Source organism: Falco punctatus (genome assembly GCF_963210335.1).
Source record: "Falco punctatus genome assembly, chromosome: 5".
NCBI classification, from domain to species: domain Eukaryota; kingdom Metazoa; phylum Chordata; class Aves; order Falconiformes; family Falconidae; genus Falco; species Falco punctatus.
The window spans coordinates 39,454,541-39,473,870 of record NC_137584.1 but is presented as its reverse complement, the minus strand read 5'-3'; the positions used below and the strand labels follow the sequence as shown (position 1 = coordinate 39,473,870).

The 19,330-nt window shown below is 40.0% G+C and overlaps 1 protein-coding gene across 3 annotated transcripts in view; it reads right to left on the bottom strand.

The window, feature by feature from the left end:
* The window catches only part of RPS6KA2 (ribosomal protein S6 kinase A2), a 315,925-nt gene that overhangs the window by 28,379 nt on the left and 268,216 nt on the right, over nt 1-19,330 (bottom strand). For all 3 annotated transcript variants that reach the window (XM_080388976.1, XM_080388978.1, XM_080388977.1), the window contains 4 exons: nt 18,380-18,444; nt 9,469-9,571; nt 4,443-4,573; nt 2,574-2,699 (listed from right to left, as the gene is read on the bottom strand). In XM_080388976.1, the coding sequence (XP_080245102.1) occupies nt 2,574-2,699; nt 4,443-4,573; nt 9,469-9,571; nt 18,380-18,444 (425 nt within the window). The remainder of the gene's footprint in view (nt 1-2,573; nt 2,700-4,442; nt 4,574-9,468; nt 9,572-18,379; nt 18,445-19,330) is intronic.

Genomic DNA, 19,330 nt, shown 5'->3' with positions numbered 1-19,330 from the left:
GCTGGAACACAGCTCTGTGGAGAAGGACCCAGGACTTCTGGTGGGTGGCAAACTGCCCATGAGCCAGCAGTGTGCCCTGGTGGCCAAGGCGGCCAACGGGATCCTGGGGTGCATCAGGAGGAGCGTGGCCATCAGGTCAAGGGAGGTGATTGTCCCCCTCTACTCTGCCCTGGTGAGGCCCCATCTGGAGTGCTGGGTCCAGTTCTGGGCTGCCCAGGTCAAGAGAGACAGGGAACTACTGGGAGGGTCCAGTGGAGGGCTGTGAAGATGATCAGGGGACTGCAGCATCGCCCTTATGAGGAAACGCTGAGAGTTGGGCCTGTTCAGCCTGGACAAGAGAAGAGTGAAAAGGGATCTTACCAATGTCTATAAATATCTTAAGGGTGAGTGTCAAGAGGATGGGGCCAGGCTCATTTCGGTGGTGCCCAGCGACAGGACAAGAGGCAACGGGCACAAACTGAAACACAAGAAGTTCCATCTGAGTATGAGGAAGAACTTCTTTACCTTGAGAGTGACAGAGCACTGGAACAGGCTGCCCAGAGAGGCTGTGGAGTCTCCTTCTCTGGAGACATTCAAAACCCACCTGGACACAACTCTGTGCAACCTGCTCTAGGAGAACCTGCTTTAGCAGGGGGTTGGTCTGGATGATCTCCAGAGGTCCCTTCCAACCCTGGCCATTCTGTGATTCTGTAATCCTTTAGACATAAACCATTGACAAAATCTGGGACTAAATCTGAATCCATCTGTATCTAGACTCCTCTCTGAGAAGACGTTTAGAATGCAAAGGGGTCCTTTCTGAAACTCATGACTCAATGGGAGGGTCTCCAAGACTGTTTTGTCTGACCTTGTCCTCTATGCAGTAAATAATTAAGTGTAACTTGCCATTGAATCTTGTTAAACTACTGTCACATTTACTATGAAGATTTGTTAAATCGCTGTTCTATGTCAATAAACATATCAATACGTCCTTCTTATGAGCAAAGTGTGTTATTCCATCATGACACAGAGAAGCCATACTTACTATAACATAATGCCATCTCTTGACAAATGTCCTGGCCACTGGAAAACTCTAATTTTCCCATTCATTAGAAATGAAAATTCTAGTTTGTTCGTGAGCAAGCCACAGACCTGCTGGTAGGCCCATGCTCCTCAGTATGCTGGAAAAGTCAACTGTTATTTGAGCAGCGACATCAAGAGATTGTCAGTTATTAATGGTTTCCAGGTTTCTGTGGCCACCACGTAGAGGCTCTAAAACTTTCATGGACTTTCATGGATACTGCGTTATCATGTCTTGTAATGGAAAATAAGACTGAACAAAAGGTTTAATATTATTCTTTTGACTACCTGTATCTCATTTATGTTATGGTTTGCAGTTTAGATCTTCATTAAGTTCCCATCATCTCATTTGATAGCCAAGACACAATCTCATTTATAAGCTATGTTTACATATCCTTTCTAAACTTTTAAAATGTAAAAAAGTAGAGTGCCAATTGGTTGGAATCCCTCATTTACTGCAAGTATGGTAATAAATTTCTCTGTGTACTAATTTCAAGGAGCTACTTTCTGTCTTATGCTCACTTAAGGAATCTATTCCCATGAGATCATACAGAATGAAAGGATCTGACCTAACTGTTCATGTCTTTTCAAATTCATTATACTAATTCCTCATTTAATTCAAGCTTGTCTCTTTTTGGTGTAAGAACAAAAACATGAAATACTTCTCTAACTTATGAATGTTTTAATTGCTACATCTTTTTCATAAAGAAAATTGGATGTTTGGAACTCTCCCTGCGAGCTGTAACCTCACAACCATTTGCCACATACACGGTAATAGTTGCATACTGTTTATTCAATAGCATTTAACAGAGACCGTGACTTAGTCCTCTGAGCATGACCTTCCGAAGCAGTCCTACCAAAGTTCTTCCCTATTAGAAAAGGTTCCCTCACACCTATATCCTAGCAGCCTCCTGGCCTCTGCTGCTGTGGTGGCTCTGTTACATATTTTGTTGCTTGACCAAGTCTGTAGCTCACTGACTTGTCTTTAATATCCAGCTAAATTCCACCAAATTAATATTTTAACTCTCTGCTGAAGATTGCCTTTTGCTCCTTTGTGTAGCATCAAGGACACAAAAGGAAATCTGTGGTTTTGAAGGTGATCATGGTTTTCACTGACAAATCTGTCTAATTACAACAAAAAATATCAGAACTAAGTAACCTGAAAAAGAATAAAAAGCTATTTCAATGTTGCAATAATTTTATATGTTGTTTTGTTTATTTATGATGATTCAGTGTAGGATCTGTTAAAAATCCCATCGTTTGCAAGGAACATGAGATTAACAAGATTTCCATGTGAGACTGTAAAGTTTTTTTCCATCCAGGAATTTTACTTGATGAGATTAAAGTGTGAGAAATAATATAAGGCTTATTAAACTTGTCATCTTCCAAAAGAGAAAAAACCCCAAGCAACACCCACCATGAAATCAGCCTGCAAAATATCCACTGACCGTAGTGCTGCCCAGGCTGGCAGAGCAGTCTCAACCACATTTCTGGAATTTACCACAAGACTTTCTTACCTTCACTGCAAACTCTGTTTCTGTAGCTTTATGAACACATCTCTTGCACACTGAATAGGAGCCAATTCCTATGTCCTCCTTGACCTCGTATCCATCTGTAAAGTGGATGTTGTTCCCATGTAACTGCTATAGGGAAAACCAAAGGAAACAAGGCAATCAGGATGTAGGTGTGTAAAAGCAAGGACTAGCCTCGTCTTAATAAAGGAAGGGCTTGATCTCATCTCCTTCACAGACTACTCTTGTCCTTAGCAGTTTTTCTAAGCCCAGTTACAAAAATCTGAAGCTTTTTACTTAAACAAGCATGTCCCCTCTCTTTTTACCTTTTCCAGTCTGTAAGATGGAGTTGTCTATGTAGAAGCAATGGCAAAAAAGCAGTGATTTTCTGAACTACTTATGGAATGCAGACAATCACCTCCTGTTAGAAATTCACAATCAACTGTAGGCCCAAATCCCCTCATAAGCCCAGACAATATATTTCTAATACCGAGTCACTAGATAACTTACAAACTACTAATAGCTCCACAGTCTTCAAAACAGATACCCACATATGTGGTGTGCCTCTAGACCACTGGAGTTCTTGTCCAGTGTATGTTTAATTATGATTTCTGTGTGAGAGAGGTTACTATTTTAAGCCAATCTAATTTAAGAAAATATATTACTAGTGAAAACAGTAGCAAAATACTTCAAAATTTCTAATTTTATTTATTGAAGGCTATAGAATGAACTATGGCATCATTAGTACGTATGCCCTTTGGAAAATGTCTGGGCAGGTGGATTGGTTAGATGGTGAAGCCCAAATCTGATGCCTTGCTGCAAATTCCATCCCAGGATTCAAGAAATGACCAGCAGCTCTAAAAATCCTCTAGGATCTTCTGTCTAAAAATGTAACTGCACTAGAAAAGTCCACACGGAACCTTCTAGATTGTAAGGCATTCATGTGTTAACATTCAATACACTTTTACAAAGCAAGCAACAGGAATATTTATAAAATTTCTGGGATGTAATTGCTTGGGTAACATTTCACGTAGTGTTGCATAAGAGAATCTTTAAGAACATGACATATTCCACTGTAAATTCTTAAAATAAGGATGAAAACTATGAGTACCTATGAAAACCACAGGCAGGAACTCTCCCCTTGAGGCATGTATACTTCTGGCTGTGGACAGGAGAGGAATTTTTTCCTTGTGGGAAAATTGCTGCATCTTTGAGTAGTCCAGTTCTTTCTCTCGATTCAGTGTTCCCCTGGTGTATTGAGCCATTTGTAGCAATTTATTTCTGGTTTAAATTACAATAACTGGAGATCATGCTGCAGGGGAATGGCAGCAAAGAACCAAATGTCTGGCAAGTGTACTTCCCCCGTCAAGCTTCTCTGGGTTACGTGAGTACACCCAGGCTCCCAGGCTGTGGGTACAAGGGCAACAGGAACACCTTGGCCTCTTCCACCCAGGAACCCGGGTTTGGGGTCTGTGGGAGCCTACAGCAGTAGTGCATTAAGCTCCTTTGCCAACACAGACTGTACCACATAATCCAAGACAAAACCATTGAGAAGACATGCGCTTACGGAAAAAAACACTTCATTACCTGACCTGTATGCAAAACTGGAATAGTGTTTCAGGTATTCAGAAGTACTTTTCATTTCACTTGTGATAAGGTGCAATTCTTATTTCTTTTGTAAAGCCTGTGGAGAACATGAACTTACAGACAAAAGCCTCTGGGAAAACATTCTCTTTTTCCATCTCCTACATGTAAACGCCTTCTACCTACACTGGGTAGCTGTGAAATACCAGTGAGAATGCTGAGGCAGTTTAAATATACTATGCACATATGTATCTGCCCACCAAATGTGAAGTGTAACATCAGCATCAGTACCTGCACAATTGGGTGAACGGTGATTTTGTGCACATCTTGTTGTGCAGGCTCCTGCACCAAGTTAGAGGCAACGAAGCTGAACCCTCTGAAAAGATTATGAGCGTTGGCACTTGGAGGAACACCTGGGGAATCTGTAGAAGAAGAAAGAAAATGGCCTCATAAAGATCATAAAGAACATTGTACAGCACCTGCAACAGACAGTTACCCCTGTCAGTCAACAGCAGATCCTGCCAAACTGGCAGACACACGTAAATATAATTCACTTCCATATAAAGGCTTTGGTGTGCCTTCTCCATCCCTTTCCTCTGGATCTGAACAGTGCAGGGATATTGTTTGCAAAGATCTCTTACCTTGGATATAAAGGTTTTTTTCACAGTACATGTTCATTCTTAGGCAAAGCACTGCCTGTGCGAGGAGTCCACACAGAGAGAGAAAGCACAGGATAGCAAGGGCAGGAGAAAGATGGATGACTCAACGCAGGCCACCCGTTTGGCTTAGCAGAGGTTCACCAGGGGGTGGAAGAAAGCTGCAGCTGCTACATCTGTCTTTTGCAGCACAATTTGACTACAGAAATTACAAAGGCTAAAGTGCTTTCTGAGAAACGTGGTATGTTGTGTGGGTCAGGAGCATGTAGAGAAGACAGGACCTGAAGCAAGTGTAAAAGCACAGTGCTCCAGTAGCAGTGGTTTGTGGCTTCACAGGGATCTTCTGGAACAGCTTTAGGAGCTGGGACTTACTCCAGGGAAGACACTGGTTGACTTGTCCTCAGGTGAACAAAATGACTGGGATGGTTTTAACTAACCTTCATGGAGATTTCCTCCTCATTCCTTCCTCTGACATGAAAAATCCAGGGGAGGCATAGCTGGAGTTCAAAAAGCCCTGAATTATTCTACCTTTGGAATGAAATAACTAGAGAGCAATTCCCAGTACCTGCACCACCACTCAGTGAGAGAAACAGCATGACAAAGCAAGAAGAGAAGAGTTGTGTTTCACTTAAAATTCTGAAAAGCTTTAAAGAGATCTTTCTCCCCAGTGTATGTTTTGTCCCAGGCATTTTCATAAGCAGGAAAGAGTCAGATTGCAAACCATTCCTTGGTAGCTGGGTAGGTAGTATAAAATCTAAAGTACTAAAACCTGTACACTTTTTATTTGTTCTTTTTTTTTGAGGTTTGGTTTTTTTCTCCCTTTTCCTTCACATTTACTCCAGTGCAACGTGTCATTTACCACAGCAAAGTTACAGAGCTAAACCTCCTTTAGAAAGCTATCTTCTTGTAGGAGGTGTGTAAATACTCAGTTTCACTGATGTAAATACATCCCCCCCACTGGACCTTATACCTGGCTCGGCTGCCCACATCATCAGCACCATCCGTCAGTGTGTAGGGCAATGGCATGGAAGACTGAGTATTGCTTGAGGTCCTGAAAATATATGAGAATGTATTTCCTTGTGCGGACACTCCCTGTATAAATCTACTGGTCAAACGAACAGAACATCTGAAGCCAGAATATGGTTAAAACAAATTATCTGCTCAGAAATGAACAAAACTGAGACTGTAGCTAATTCTATGTCTCATTACAAAGCTGCCTCAGCTTTGACAGGAGTAGAAATAAGCACAGCAAGTCAGACCTCACTGAGAAGTACATGGAGAAACTTGTCTTTTGGTAAAATGATGCGAGCCATTTGTTTATCTCAGTATATTGATGGGCACTCTCTTTGCAAATACATGGATGAATCACACCAGACTTCTTGCATCACTGGGTACTTCTTGCAGTGGTGTATATACAGCAGTGATTTTCCAAGAGGGATTAATGAAGAGAAAAGAATGTTTGTTTTAAAGAAGGAATGACAATAATTCAAATCTGAACACTTCTGAACTTCAGAAAAGCTGTGATCTGGCTCTAAAATGTAAGCGCTAGGTCATGTCTATTTAAAAAGAACTGTTCCTTCATAATTCACTGCCAATCTCTTCATCAAACACTGTAGAAGAACTACTGATAATATGGTGTTCAATATTAAATATTCATCACCACAAACTGATATGCCCATCATATGAATTAAATGTTAAACCACCTGTGCTAAGTGCAAAATTATGTTTAAATCATGTTAATTAACTGATAGCAATGACGCCTAAATAATTTTCCTAGTCTTGATAAATCCATAATCATTTCACATGTCTGAATTAGATCCATAAACCACCTGTGCTAAGTGCAAAATTATGTTTAAATCATGTTAATTAACTGATAGCAATGAAACCTAAATAATTTTCCTAGTCTTGATAAATCCATAATCATTTCATATGTCTGAATTAGATCCACTTACAAACACTAATCTTGTACAATGGTTATCTTTCTCCCTGTGAAAGTCATAATGTTTTGTCCCACTAGAGCATCTAACTTTACAGGATTTTCAAAGGCTTCGTTAAGTCCTAAGTAATCTACTTCAGCATGCTTTACTGGGGTTTGCAAACATTTTATCTTATTTGCAGAGGAGGAAATTTAGATACTTCAGGTGCAATTTTACGTATTTTTTCTCAGTAGTAAAGCCAGTGTAAACATCCCCGCCAGTTACAGCGTGCTGCCCCATCACTTAAACAGTACAAATATTTGTGGACTTAAATCTAAGTTGTGTCACCAGAATGATCTTGGTTTGATCCTTGTTCAAATCACCATTTATAACCTGGATTGTTTCAGTCTCCTGTTCCCTGTCAGGAGGCGAGTCAGCACAAATGAGATGTAACGATGGAGGACTTGTGAAACAAGCCGCCAGAAAAAGTGACTCCAACTCAGATGAATCCCTGAGAAAAAGTGACGTGAAACTATACCCATAGAGGTGAACTGCCACTGTCAGAAACCACATCTTTGGTTCACTCAGAGCTGAGGTTAGGAATCTACAGAAATATGTTTCAACCTCCAAGCTAAAGAAACTTGCTGAGATATGGCAAGTCACTGAATCCAAAACTTTGACATAAACCTTTTTCCAGGCAGGAGAACTCATTCATAAAGACAGTGCAAAATGACTGTATACATCTGGGCCACCTCCTTGGTAATATCTTTCTGACAGATTCATTAAAACACAACCGCATTATCATCATGAAACAGTAATTATTAGAGTGCTTTCTGTCTGGATACACATTCTTAGTAACAGGGTAAATTTGTATGGGGCCTATGTCATGACATAAAAAAATAAAATAAAAAAAGAAAGGCTCTTGTTTGATTCCACAGGCAATATGAGCCAGTATTAAACACTCTTGTGATGCTTTCCTTTTCTGGTTGACCCAACCAGTCAAGAGTCAGGGGCTGAAAAATATGCTGCCAGTCTGCAAGGGCTTTTCTATCACTCTGGAAGTGTAAAGGTATTCACGCTTCCAACTAAACCTATTTTGAAAAGACAGGGTTTGATTCTCAGGCACTTGCCGTAATAGCAGAAAAAAAAGCAGAATTGAGGCAGGCTGTCTCCCACCCCAGCCACCACCCCAAGACAAAATTTTCAAGTCAGTGTCTTGCATGTAACATCAAATTGAATTAGGCAACAGTAGTAACATGTACAGTGTAAAATATAACCCAGGGCATCAATACATGCATGGAGTACAAGGGCTTGCATGCCAGGACAACCTATCAGTGTGAACTTCCAAAGCAATCCAGACTCTTAATGCTTCTCTGAGACTTTCCAGGGCACTACCAGCCCGCAGTTCTCTCAAGATCAGACTAAATTGCAGTCTCCAATATTAACAGAAAATGAGTTCCTCTGGAATCTGAATTAAAGCTAAAATCAAACGTGTGAAATAGCTGGTATCCAAAGACCATTTGTTTTCATGCAGTGGGACAGAAATATCAAAACATACTGGAGACAGGTGGATGTTCCAGTAGGACCTAAATAACCAGAGTGTAATATTTTTATAGCTTGTGAAAGTTGCCACAGCCTTGCCAAAAAAAACCTAGAAAACAATACTGAGAGAAGATTTTGAGTAGATACCACTATTTCATACCTCATGAAAGGAAGTTTGAGCCAGGCTTTGGATAGAAGTTTGGGCTAGTTTTAAGAAAAAGGCTGAAGGTTGTGATAAGCCTGAATGAAAACTACAGGAAATCTCAGCTCTGATTGATGTGCTATAATGCAGTCAGTTTTGTAATGAAAGCACAGATTTTTTACTCTCACTGCAACAGTTCTGGGGCAATTTGAAGGTTGAAGCTTGAGACCTTATACTTGGTTATTGCAACAATAGTATGTGATATTTACAGTGCTTACCATCTTCAAAGTGTTTTACAAACAACAGCTAATTAATTTTTTACATTTTAGAATGTATACGTAGGTACTTTACACAGGAATATCTCAGGCAGAAATGTAATGTAGCTTATCCATGTCTAGCAAGGTGACATTGTAACTGGGATTACCATGGTGAAGTTACTGGTACTGTTGCTTTCAACTAAAAGAGTGGAAAGATGGTGTTTTGTGCAACAATCACCTTCATATATATAGTGCACAAAGTGTGATATTCCTGTTAGGAACCAGAAAGTGTAGGAACAACATTCTGAATAGAAGGATTTTCTAAATACTGTGGCCCAAACTTCCTGATGGCATAACTCTGCTGATCTGAGAACTTGATGATTCTTCATTACTGTTAACCACAAATTAACTTCCAACAGTCCATAGTCTATAGGATTTCATAATTAAAGAAAACATCTATGGAATATATATCATATACTAACTTGCAGAGATGCAAAGTTCTTTGAAGCCAAGGTAATTTAAAATAGTTAAATTCAGCTAATGTAAGCAACAATAATATAACAGCAAATCAATAGTCATTTTTCCTGTAAAAATGTCCTTCATGAAGACAAATTGATGTGAAGTCGGTAAAATGCTTGTGAGCTTCTTTCCTTGGAAATGCAAAACAGCCTTTTCTTCCTGCTGGATATTGCAAAACCAATTAAACCCACAGGTGATCAGACTTTTAGACTCCATTGAAATGGGGAGGGGAAGAATGAATTTACTCACTGAAAAGATGCATTACCCATGTACCACCTTACTAACCTGTAGGGGTCCGAGATGTGAACTCTGGATCAAAATGAAAGGTATCTTCTGGCCGTCCCACTGCGGGCTTGAAAGGCGGCTTGATTTCTTTCCTGTAGAGTTTCTACAAGGAGAAGAACAGATCTCCATCAATGACAAACAGTACACCTTCAGCATCTGCAGATAGGCTCCCCCATTTTGTTTAGGATGTCCCCTCTCAGCTCTGTGCCATACTTACAGGACTGACAAAAAAGGATGACACAGCCACAGCTCTGGCTCCTGATTGGTGGGATGACTTAATATCTGTGCTCTGGATGGTTCCTGCACTTTTTAGTTACTGGCATCCACAATGTAAACACAGATGTTTCTGGTAAAAAATTAGCCCATAGACTGGCACAATATTTCATCTGGGGCATCTGGAAATTCACTGGTCTTCAGGGCAGGACTGGAACGTGCAACTGTGTGTGGGTGACTTCAGCAGCGCAGCGATGGCAATCAGGACAAAGAACCACCAGGAAGTGGTGACTGTTTTAGCATTTATAATTTTTCAAGAACTAGCAATATGTTTGACACCCTGCCAGACTGAACTGAGCAACAGGCCTGGCTGCCTGGTGTTTACAACCTAAACAAGAGACTTTTCTTTTGGCATATCTGGTGAAAGGGAAGGGGCTCACAGCTGAGGATTAGATGAAATTCCCATCAAAAGATGTTAGGAGGAAAGCACTGTGGATGGGTTGGGAAACTTGTTGAAGGCTTAAATGTGGCTTGAGCAGAGCAGCAAAATCAAGGAAAACCGTAAGGAAGAGAGGAAGGTATATAACAGGTAAACACTGCTAGTGTGTGAGCTTGTGCTGGCGAGTGAGGGCGCATGTAGGGGATCACATAAGTAACACTGTAAATGCATGCTGATGCACTGCTTTTATGGCAAGGGACTTTGTGGCCTCTTTACTCATGCTTAGCAATCTTTAAGAAATTGCTATGCTGTACTCCTTTGCTAGCATCCACACGCACACTCACACACACACTGGGAGACAGACGCACTGAGGTGCAGCATGTCTGGATCCGATCCAGAGCCTACAGGGGTTAATGGAAAGACCTATTGATTTCTGTGATCATTGCATCATCTCTGCTTGAAAAATGGCGAAAAATTATCATGATGCTGATGGCAGCATGGTGAGCAGAGCTCCAGTTGGAATCCCTGCTCCATGTTTCAGTCCCTAGACTGCATTCCCTTTCTAGCAATACTTTTGCTCTCAGGTTTCAAAGGGCTGAATTAGTTGCCACAGACAGCGGCCAGTAATTAACATGTCCGAGCACAAATATAAAGTTTCATCTAAACTTTCAAATCATGGTAAGAGCTGGGGAGCTCAATTTTATGACTTTTTAATATGTATTTTCTCTTAAAACAACTTCATTATGAGCTGATTTTTCAAAATATTTTATGGAGATTAGTACATGCCTGTCCAGTTCTTTTCATGCAGGAAGATTCTTTTTAACTGTGGGTTTTGTGTTGAATTAAATTCTGTAATATAAAGCATGTGGTCAAACCTAAAAGATATACATATCAACATAATTTGAACTTGATTTTGCATAGATAAGTAAAGGTTCTTGAGGCAGGACATTTTGTAGCATAGTATTATCATTCGCATAAAGCATATGTTTGTGGCTGAATCTATGATTCCTTGGAAAAGTGGAATGGTGAGGCTGGAAGCGACTGCAATAATTAATGGCCATTTCACCATAAAAAGTTCCTGCTTGCGTAAAACTGCTCCATATCTTCTGAGAGAAAAAGAGATGAATAATTGCTGTGAGCTTGAGCCACAATGGAAAGTCTTCCAAATAATTAAAAGCCAATTGCAATCGTAAGCAGGAAGTGTCACTCATCAACTGAAAAGTATCAACCTAGTAATTAACATATATCTTTTTCTTTCTGCACAGAAGTTTAAAGAGATCTCAGCACCTACTGAAGGTTTTTCTGTTGCTAGGATTTCACCTTGAGAAAGCTATATTTTTTTAAGCTCCTCTTTATTTGTCTTAATTCACAACCACAGTCCTTCTACTGCAGAAAGTAATATGGTCACATGCACATGCTTCCTCCTTGAATTAAATGCACCCCTCATCCTGTGAGGTCCAAAAACTGGAAAATGTTTTGGAGTCGTACATCATTTGGGAACTGCACTCTCTTTTGATTATTGTAACCATATCCTCTCTGGCCTCTTAATTCCTCCCCCCATCTGTAGTTTCTTAAATGCTGTTGGAGCTACATTTGTATTTTGAATCCCTAACCCACATCCTCCACTACTAGGGAGGGATTTGAGATTCATCATGAGTCACACACCACCTAAGATGTGTAATCACAAATTTGCTTGCTGGGAGGGGATGGAAACAAAGAAGCTGCTTGTGAGTGAAAGGTACCTCCTCCAAGCGCAGCCTAGATGACTCCCTTTTCCATTTCCTTCTCCACTTGTGATAAAAATTATTTCTGGTGTTTCTAACTAGACAGCTAGGAACAGCAAAAGGTAAACTGCCGAAAAATTTTTCCCCCCAAGTTCTTGAATCCGGGAACTAAATGAAATCTTTGAGGAACAAGCACAAGAAAAGTAGTGTCATCTATGGGCTTTCCCATCCCATATTGGCTCCAGTTCCCTGAATGAACCACTACAACCAAAGGCAATTCACTGAGGCACGCTAAACCACAGGGCAGCCCAACACAGTTAAACACGAAGCATTGCTGCAAGCAGAACGCTTCTTCCTTTAAAAACCCACATCCTGTAAACTACAAAACACAGCATGACACAAGCTGATGTAAGGAAATGGTAAGAATCACAGCCAGTCTTTTCTATACACACAGCGATAAAAATCTCTTGGAGGACTTGAGATCCTTCTGGATTTTCCAAGAATATTTCTAATTTTAGAAATTTATTAGCATTATCTCTTACTGTGCTCCCAAAATTATTTGAGGCTGCTGGATCACCTTGATCCCTTCCAACAGAAACAAACCAGAGTGGCAAATGATATAGCAAGTTAAGTTTCAAATCTTGTCTTCGACTATATCTATCAGGCTGTCCCTTAAGTTCTGGTAAAGTTTAAAGCGTTATCTACATCCCAAATCATGGTAACCCTGGCTCTGCATCCAGAAGTCATTGGACATTCCAACACTTATTTTAATAGGAATAGGGTCCCAGCTGTCCCAGTTTAAATCCCAGTTTTCATATCCAAACTATTATTTTGGAGCATCGTATTAGACATTCAAAAGAGACTGGATACGTTAGTGCTAACTGAAGCATATAAATTTCAATCTGGGTGCTTAATATCACCATATGTGTGTTATTTGCAGCAGTATAACCAGCTGAAGATATTTATTTTTTTTTTAATTCCACACTCCTTCTACATTTATAAAAGAGAAATGCATTCCTTAGTCCTCAACGGTTTTTCTTGAGAATGTGTCTTTCTCTTTCCTAGTAAAGAATAACCACCCCACATCCCACACCCAATATTTTATAATGGCCACAGCATTGACCTATCACAGAAAAATGTAACTGACAGGTATCAGGAATCACTGTGCATCACACACAGCTGTCAGATCCAGCGGCTGTCAGAAGTGCATAATCCACAGAATGAGGGGGATGAACTTCAAGGTGTTAAAGTACTGATTTAGATATTCACACCTGGATACATATCCGTCCTTCTGTCTACTTATCAACCCCTCACATCCTTCTGAGACTTTGATAATCAGTACCTTTAGATTAATAAGTGCCTATGGATTAACTAGAACACAGTTCTATAGCAGTTTGAGAAACCATGAGCTTCTATCAACTTCTTTTCTGATTTGGCACATTTTTTTTTTTTCCCCAGTAACTGATTTCCCCCCAGGTCCCAAAGACCTTTTCTTAATGTATGTTACCAGATCCCTAATATGAGCCACATCTGAACACCTTCTCAGCTGGGACTCAAGTAATACACCAGGGAGACTAGTAACAAAATACTGCAACATGTGTCTGCCTCTTGTTATTTATAAGCAGTTATTTTTTCATAATCATTAAAAAAAATGCAGTCCTAAAAAATCCCAGAAATATAAATGCCCTGTACGTGTGCCTGGCAAATATCAAGAAAAAGAAAATTATTTAATTGAAAACTATTTAGTAATTTCCTCAACTCAGTTTCTTTGATGAAGAACTGAATTATTCCTTAGACACCTTCTAGAAAAAGAAAGATGCTACCCTCCACAGTGATGCACTCATAGTGTGAGAATAAACTCTTTGATTCATACACCTGTCATGGAAAATTCAATAAGCAGACAAAAGGATGAACTACCTTCTAAAATGCTTGTTCTCTCCTAGATTAATGACTCAGTGTATTGCCTGCAAATAATAGAAAAGCTTGCAGAATTCAGACCTTGGGATAAATTTTTGCTGTTGGTAAAATCTGCAATTGAATAATTCACGTTTTCAATTTAGTTTGATCTCTGATTAATATTGAAGGAAATAGAACTTGAGCCCACTTTCTTCCCACTCCTTCTCTCAGCTGTATTTGACGGTTCATTTTCTAGCATGTTATTTGCTCTAGTTCCAATTTAGCCTGTCATCTAAACAAAAACTACTGTTTATAGCCCACTCCTCTGACTGCAGTCTGCAAAAAGGGATTTCATTTTTCATTTTCAATGAAAACCCAGAAATTTTTTATGCATGACCTGGAAAAAAGAAACAGTAACGAAAAAATCAGGAACCAGATTCTGCTTTCTCAGAGTCAATGACTGACATGAACTGAGGTCAACTCATTTTGGGTCTGCTTGTCTTAGGGAGAAAAGAGGATGCAAGGGTAGTAAGCAGGTAAAACTCAGAAGGAGCTGGACATCTAATCTCCTTCCTGTGAATCCCAACCTTGATCACGAAAGACAGTCTGTTCATTTAACAAAGGATCTATTGAATTTGTGTCACAGTGCCTGGTAAATGCCTTAGAGCAGTAAGGCATTTCCAAAACCTTTCATGTTTTTGGAACTTCTATGTGGCTGGAGCAGCAGCCACCTTAGGTTTAAATTCTGGTGTATAAGTAGCACTAAGTGAACTGTAGACAATCTGACAGTTTTTATACCCAAACTTAAATTGTGGCATGAACTTAATCTCTGTAAGAGTCTCATTTGTATAGTTGTTTTCACCCAGTAACAAAATCCTAAATTACCACTTCCCAAGGTGAAAAATACATGAAAGTTTTTGGAAATGTCTTACTGCTCTAAGGCATTTAGTAGGCACTGTGACACAAATTCAGCACTTGTGCTGAAGAATGGCACCCTGGAACATGGGAAGGGCATCTGGGAAAGGATAGGGGGAGGATGGTAATTCTCTGGCAACACTCATGTTTTCCAGGATTGCATCCATTGCCTATGTGTGCAGTGGTCACACGCTATCAGAACTGCTGTGTTGGGCAGGAGCATGTGCAGGGGGCTTTTTTACACTGCTTATATTGTTTCCACTGTGTTCGCTGCCTTCGTCCAAACCAGACACTATGCCTGGCTGCATCTGTTTGAAGACAGTGAAAGATGGAAAACAAGTGGGAAATGACTGCTTCAACAGGTGAACACTTCAGTGATAGAGACAATAACCAAGCCCCAATCCAAAGACTGAGGGAACAGCTCTGACAGTACTCTGAAATGAAGGTCTGATTTATACATTTCCGTCTGCAATTCTAATGAATTCATCACTGCGATATCTAGATTTCACACACAACTTGGAAGGAAGCAGCTAATTAATTTCTGTTTTGAGTCTTTTTAAAATCAGATGAAACAACTTGGTGGTTTGTTCCTGGTTATCATGCCACTCTTGTAGGAAAAATCTTGCTTAAAAAAATACCTGTTTTGCACTGGGCTTCTAGAAGACACTAACCCATTCTGACGTTTTGTGATAAGGGGGCTCTTGGTGGAGGATCGTTTTAATGCAGTTGCTGAAAGTTTCTATGCTGTCAGTTGCAGCAGTCCTGTCTATCATAGCTGCCAAAGTAGTACAGAAGCTCTCCAAAAGACCTTGCCTCTTGCTCTCTGAGGTCTTTGTATTACCAAGGTATAAAATAAATCACCATTCATGTATTGCCTCAACAATGCTGTTTGCTGACTGCCTGCAAATTGATGTGAGAGATTCTGTGTACATGATGGGAGAACAAAATGAGGGCATCAGGGACTCTTTTCTTGAACTGTATAGAGATCAGCACTAAACACCTGTGCCCAATCCATTTCTTTTCTCTGACCCTGCTGTTTCTGTCCATGGAGAACAAGTTAACAGTTAGTTGGATGGTCATTGCAAGGCAAAATCCTGGGTTCAGCTCAGGGCCAGGCTGGCTCACAGCACTCTGAAATGCATATGATACTGCTGCTGTGACTAGATAAGCCTCCCAAGTTCTCCGTGAGTGACAGTAAAATTAGGATTAAATGAGCAAATATAGTACAAAGATGATAGCTTATCTGTTATAATGATCCATCTGTCTCCAAGAGTTCAATAAGCACTAATTGTGTTGAATTAAAATGGATCTTTACATCTATGTTTTCAGCAAAGTTAAAGGGCTAGATAAGACATCAAAGGGCAATTAAATCCACCTTCCTGTCTAGCTCCAAGTCATGTTCAAGCATACCTAGCCTCTCCACGGTACATACTTCCCTAAACTTTTCAAATGATGGAGGACTGTACCTTTTCCTTAGGACAGGCATGAAATTGTTCCCTAAAGAACTAAGCTTGAAACAATCACCAATCATCATGAGAGAAGGTGGTCTTGAGGAGTCTCACAGTCCAGAACGGACTTCGCTGAAAACCTTTCCAAGATGCAGAGCTTCATTTCTCTGTGATGAGTTACTGAGCCACAAACACAGAAGGAGAAAACCTGCCACTGCCCCAGTGCTCCTTATTACATTGAGACATATGCACTTGACTTGTATTTTGATTGCAAAGATGAGGACTGGAGGTATCAGAGGAATACAGAAAAAACCCACCCAAACAAACCCAAAAACTAAGCCACAACCCCCCCAACTCTTCATCTCTCCATTTTTTTCTTTTCAGTTAATATTTTCATAGATGTAAAGTCTTGATACAGAATCTCATGATTAGAAAGAAGCAGAAAAGGAAAGAGACCCTAGACTCTATGTAATTGGACTAAAAGTCAGCTGGACTGTAAAGGAAAATCTCAAACTCCACCTTCATTGACCATCTTGCAACAGGCTATGAGCTGTGCCAACTCTTCAACATGCAATTCAAATCAGATTCATGAGTTTTTCCAAAATAAATGATTCTGTAGCCCTTTCAAAGGCCACCTAGGCACCACAAAATGCACTTTCACAGAGGAATTTGCTTTACTGTAAAAACTGGGCAGCAGTTTAAAAATGCGTCTGTCACATACATTCATGCCATTTTATCAGAATTTATAGTGAGAACTGCATCAGTGTGACCTGTTACACTAGCATTCATGAGCTAATTCAGATCAAATATTAAAGAAATATAACAATAGCATAACAGAGGTCAGATAAAATTAACCTAGAAAATCCTAGAGGATGTGGAAAACAGGAGTTCTGATGCAGTGGCAGATGTCCAGATCAAGAACGGAAAGCGTTTGTCACCAGGTTTGTCTTAACAATAAGTCAATCTGAACAAATATGACACTAAAAATGTGAGAAGGTTTGACCTGTTGCAAGTCTAAATCCAATACGTAGCTAATCTCTACTGCCAGCTTTATGAGCTGTAGCTGATAGCAATAAAATAAATCCTTGTTTACCATTCTGTTAATCATGTCTGACATGTCTTACTTTAACCATGTTACATTTGATCAAATGTTTGTTCCAATTTTGAGTGCTGATGTTAAATTAATGACTCACCTCAATAAAATATCAACCGCTTATAAGAGGAGTTGCTGTTCCTGTTCTGGCTGGTTGACTTGTATATTCAGTGATGTAGAACTACTCTTCTGAAAATCCATCTACGTTGTGCTTTTCTGTAGCCCCCCATGACAATACAGTGGAAGGGCCAGATCCTGTCCTATGGTCACTTAGGCCAAACTGACAAGAAGGAGTTGGAAGATTTATGATTTCCCCAGTGTAAAGCATCACAACCTGCTATACAGCCTGCTGTACCAGCTCTACGGATATCCAGACAGTCCCAGTAGCATCACACTCTTTGGGAAAAAGAGTGCACCTGGAGGTCTTAGAGCTCCTTGGAGCTAATGTTGGCGGATGTGTAAGAGCAGATCTGAGGTTGCTCTGAATAATCCCGAGAGAGAAAAGGATTCCTGGAGGTCACTGATATCGGAAAGGGTATATCTAGCATTTAGTGCAGCTTGCCCAACCCAGTGAGCAGGGACAAGTATTTAAATATGAAACATAAAAGCAGAAAGGTGGAGGGACTTAGAGCACCAGCCCCTTTTCCTCTGGAGTATCTCATTCAAGGCCAGTCCTTTGGCTCTGTTTTCTTTTGAAATTGAAATATTACAGGAATTCTTTCATTTAAAGCTGCTCATTTTCACTCCAGTCCAGCTCCCACAATCAATGCATCACGTTTATTAGAGCTGAATGTGGAAATTATTCTGCAGAACACTGCAAATAGCCTCAGGTAGTACCGTGATAAGCCAGACCATCAGACAAAATAAAGACAAGCAGTTAGAAAAAAACTTGCAATGTTGAAAGCAGCTTTCTATTTCTTTCATTTGTGGGTATGTGAACAAATGTATATATAGAATCATAGAATTATTTAGGTTGGAAAGACCTTTAAGGTCATTGAGTCCAGCTGTAAACCTAATACTGCCAAATATGTGTGCAAGTGATATAGGCATCTACTTAAAAGGCTCTGGCTCCTGGGTTCTCTATGTTAGAGTTCATTTCTTATTTTCTCTAAGCATGGTAGTTCGTCTTCAAAAAGGTAGCTAACAAAAATAACAAATTTAAAAAAAATGCTGCTCCACTTACATTCCAGTCTATAGTAACAAAGAAAGGATGACGTTTAATTTCTTCCACTCCATCGAATCCAGCACCTGACAAGAGAATGAAAGAATCAAAATGAAGTCATGCTTAGTAGAGTGCTGCATGACACCTCTTCTCCAGCTTTCCTCCCCATCCCCTCTTTTCTTCTGACAAAGCCAGAAACCCTGAACAGTGCAACTGCCGTAACAGTATAAACTACCATAAGTACAGGCAAGGGCACTTTATTAATGAAAATCTGATGGCTGGGTATTTTTTACTTTTCTCTAATTGAGGCTGGTGCCAAGGCTGAATAGCTACTCTCTTCAGGCTTCAGATGAGACGCAGGATTTCAGCTGCAGCACAGCACATGCACCAGCAAGGCCAGGAGAGGCCCCAAGCAAGATGTCCTGATACTACAGCACTGCTGCTACCTGCCACCAGCGGCAGCTCTTCTATCCGCACTGATTTTCAAATCTTGTCTAATGATCCTTTCTCCATAGGCGGAGAATGACACAACTCCAAATCATTTGGAGCTTTTTTGGTATTTTGAGTCTGAACCTATGATTTGGGGTAAGCCACAGTTTTAGGTTCTCCCTTTTCAAATACCATCTTCAAAATTTGCATGGGTACCAAAATCATTACTCTTAGTTTCTTTCATTGTTAAATTTTTGTTACATTACTATAGGAAACTTAGGGAAACTCTTCTGCGATCTGGTAAGGAACTGAATTCCTTCATTAGTTTTGCCTTATGTCTTCACTGAAGATTGCCTTTTTTATTCCTCTAGCTCTATATATTTGCATCAGTGCCATCAAAAACCCAACAGGTGCTCAGTAATAATTAAACAACTGTGAGAGATGATTTAGCATGTCATTTTGGGGGTTGATTTGATTTTATTAATAGCACTTTTCATTTTCCAGTAGGAAAAATAACACCTGGAAGCAAAGGCTTTGCATTGA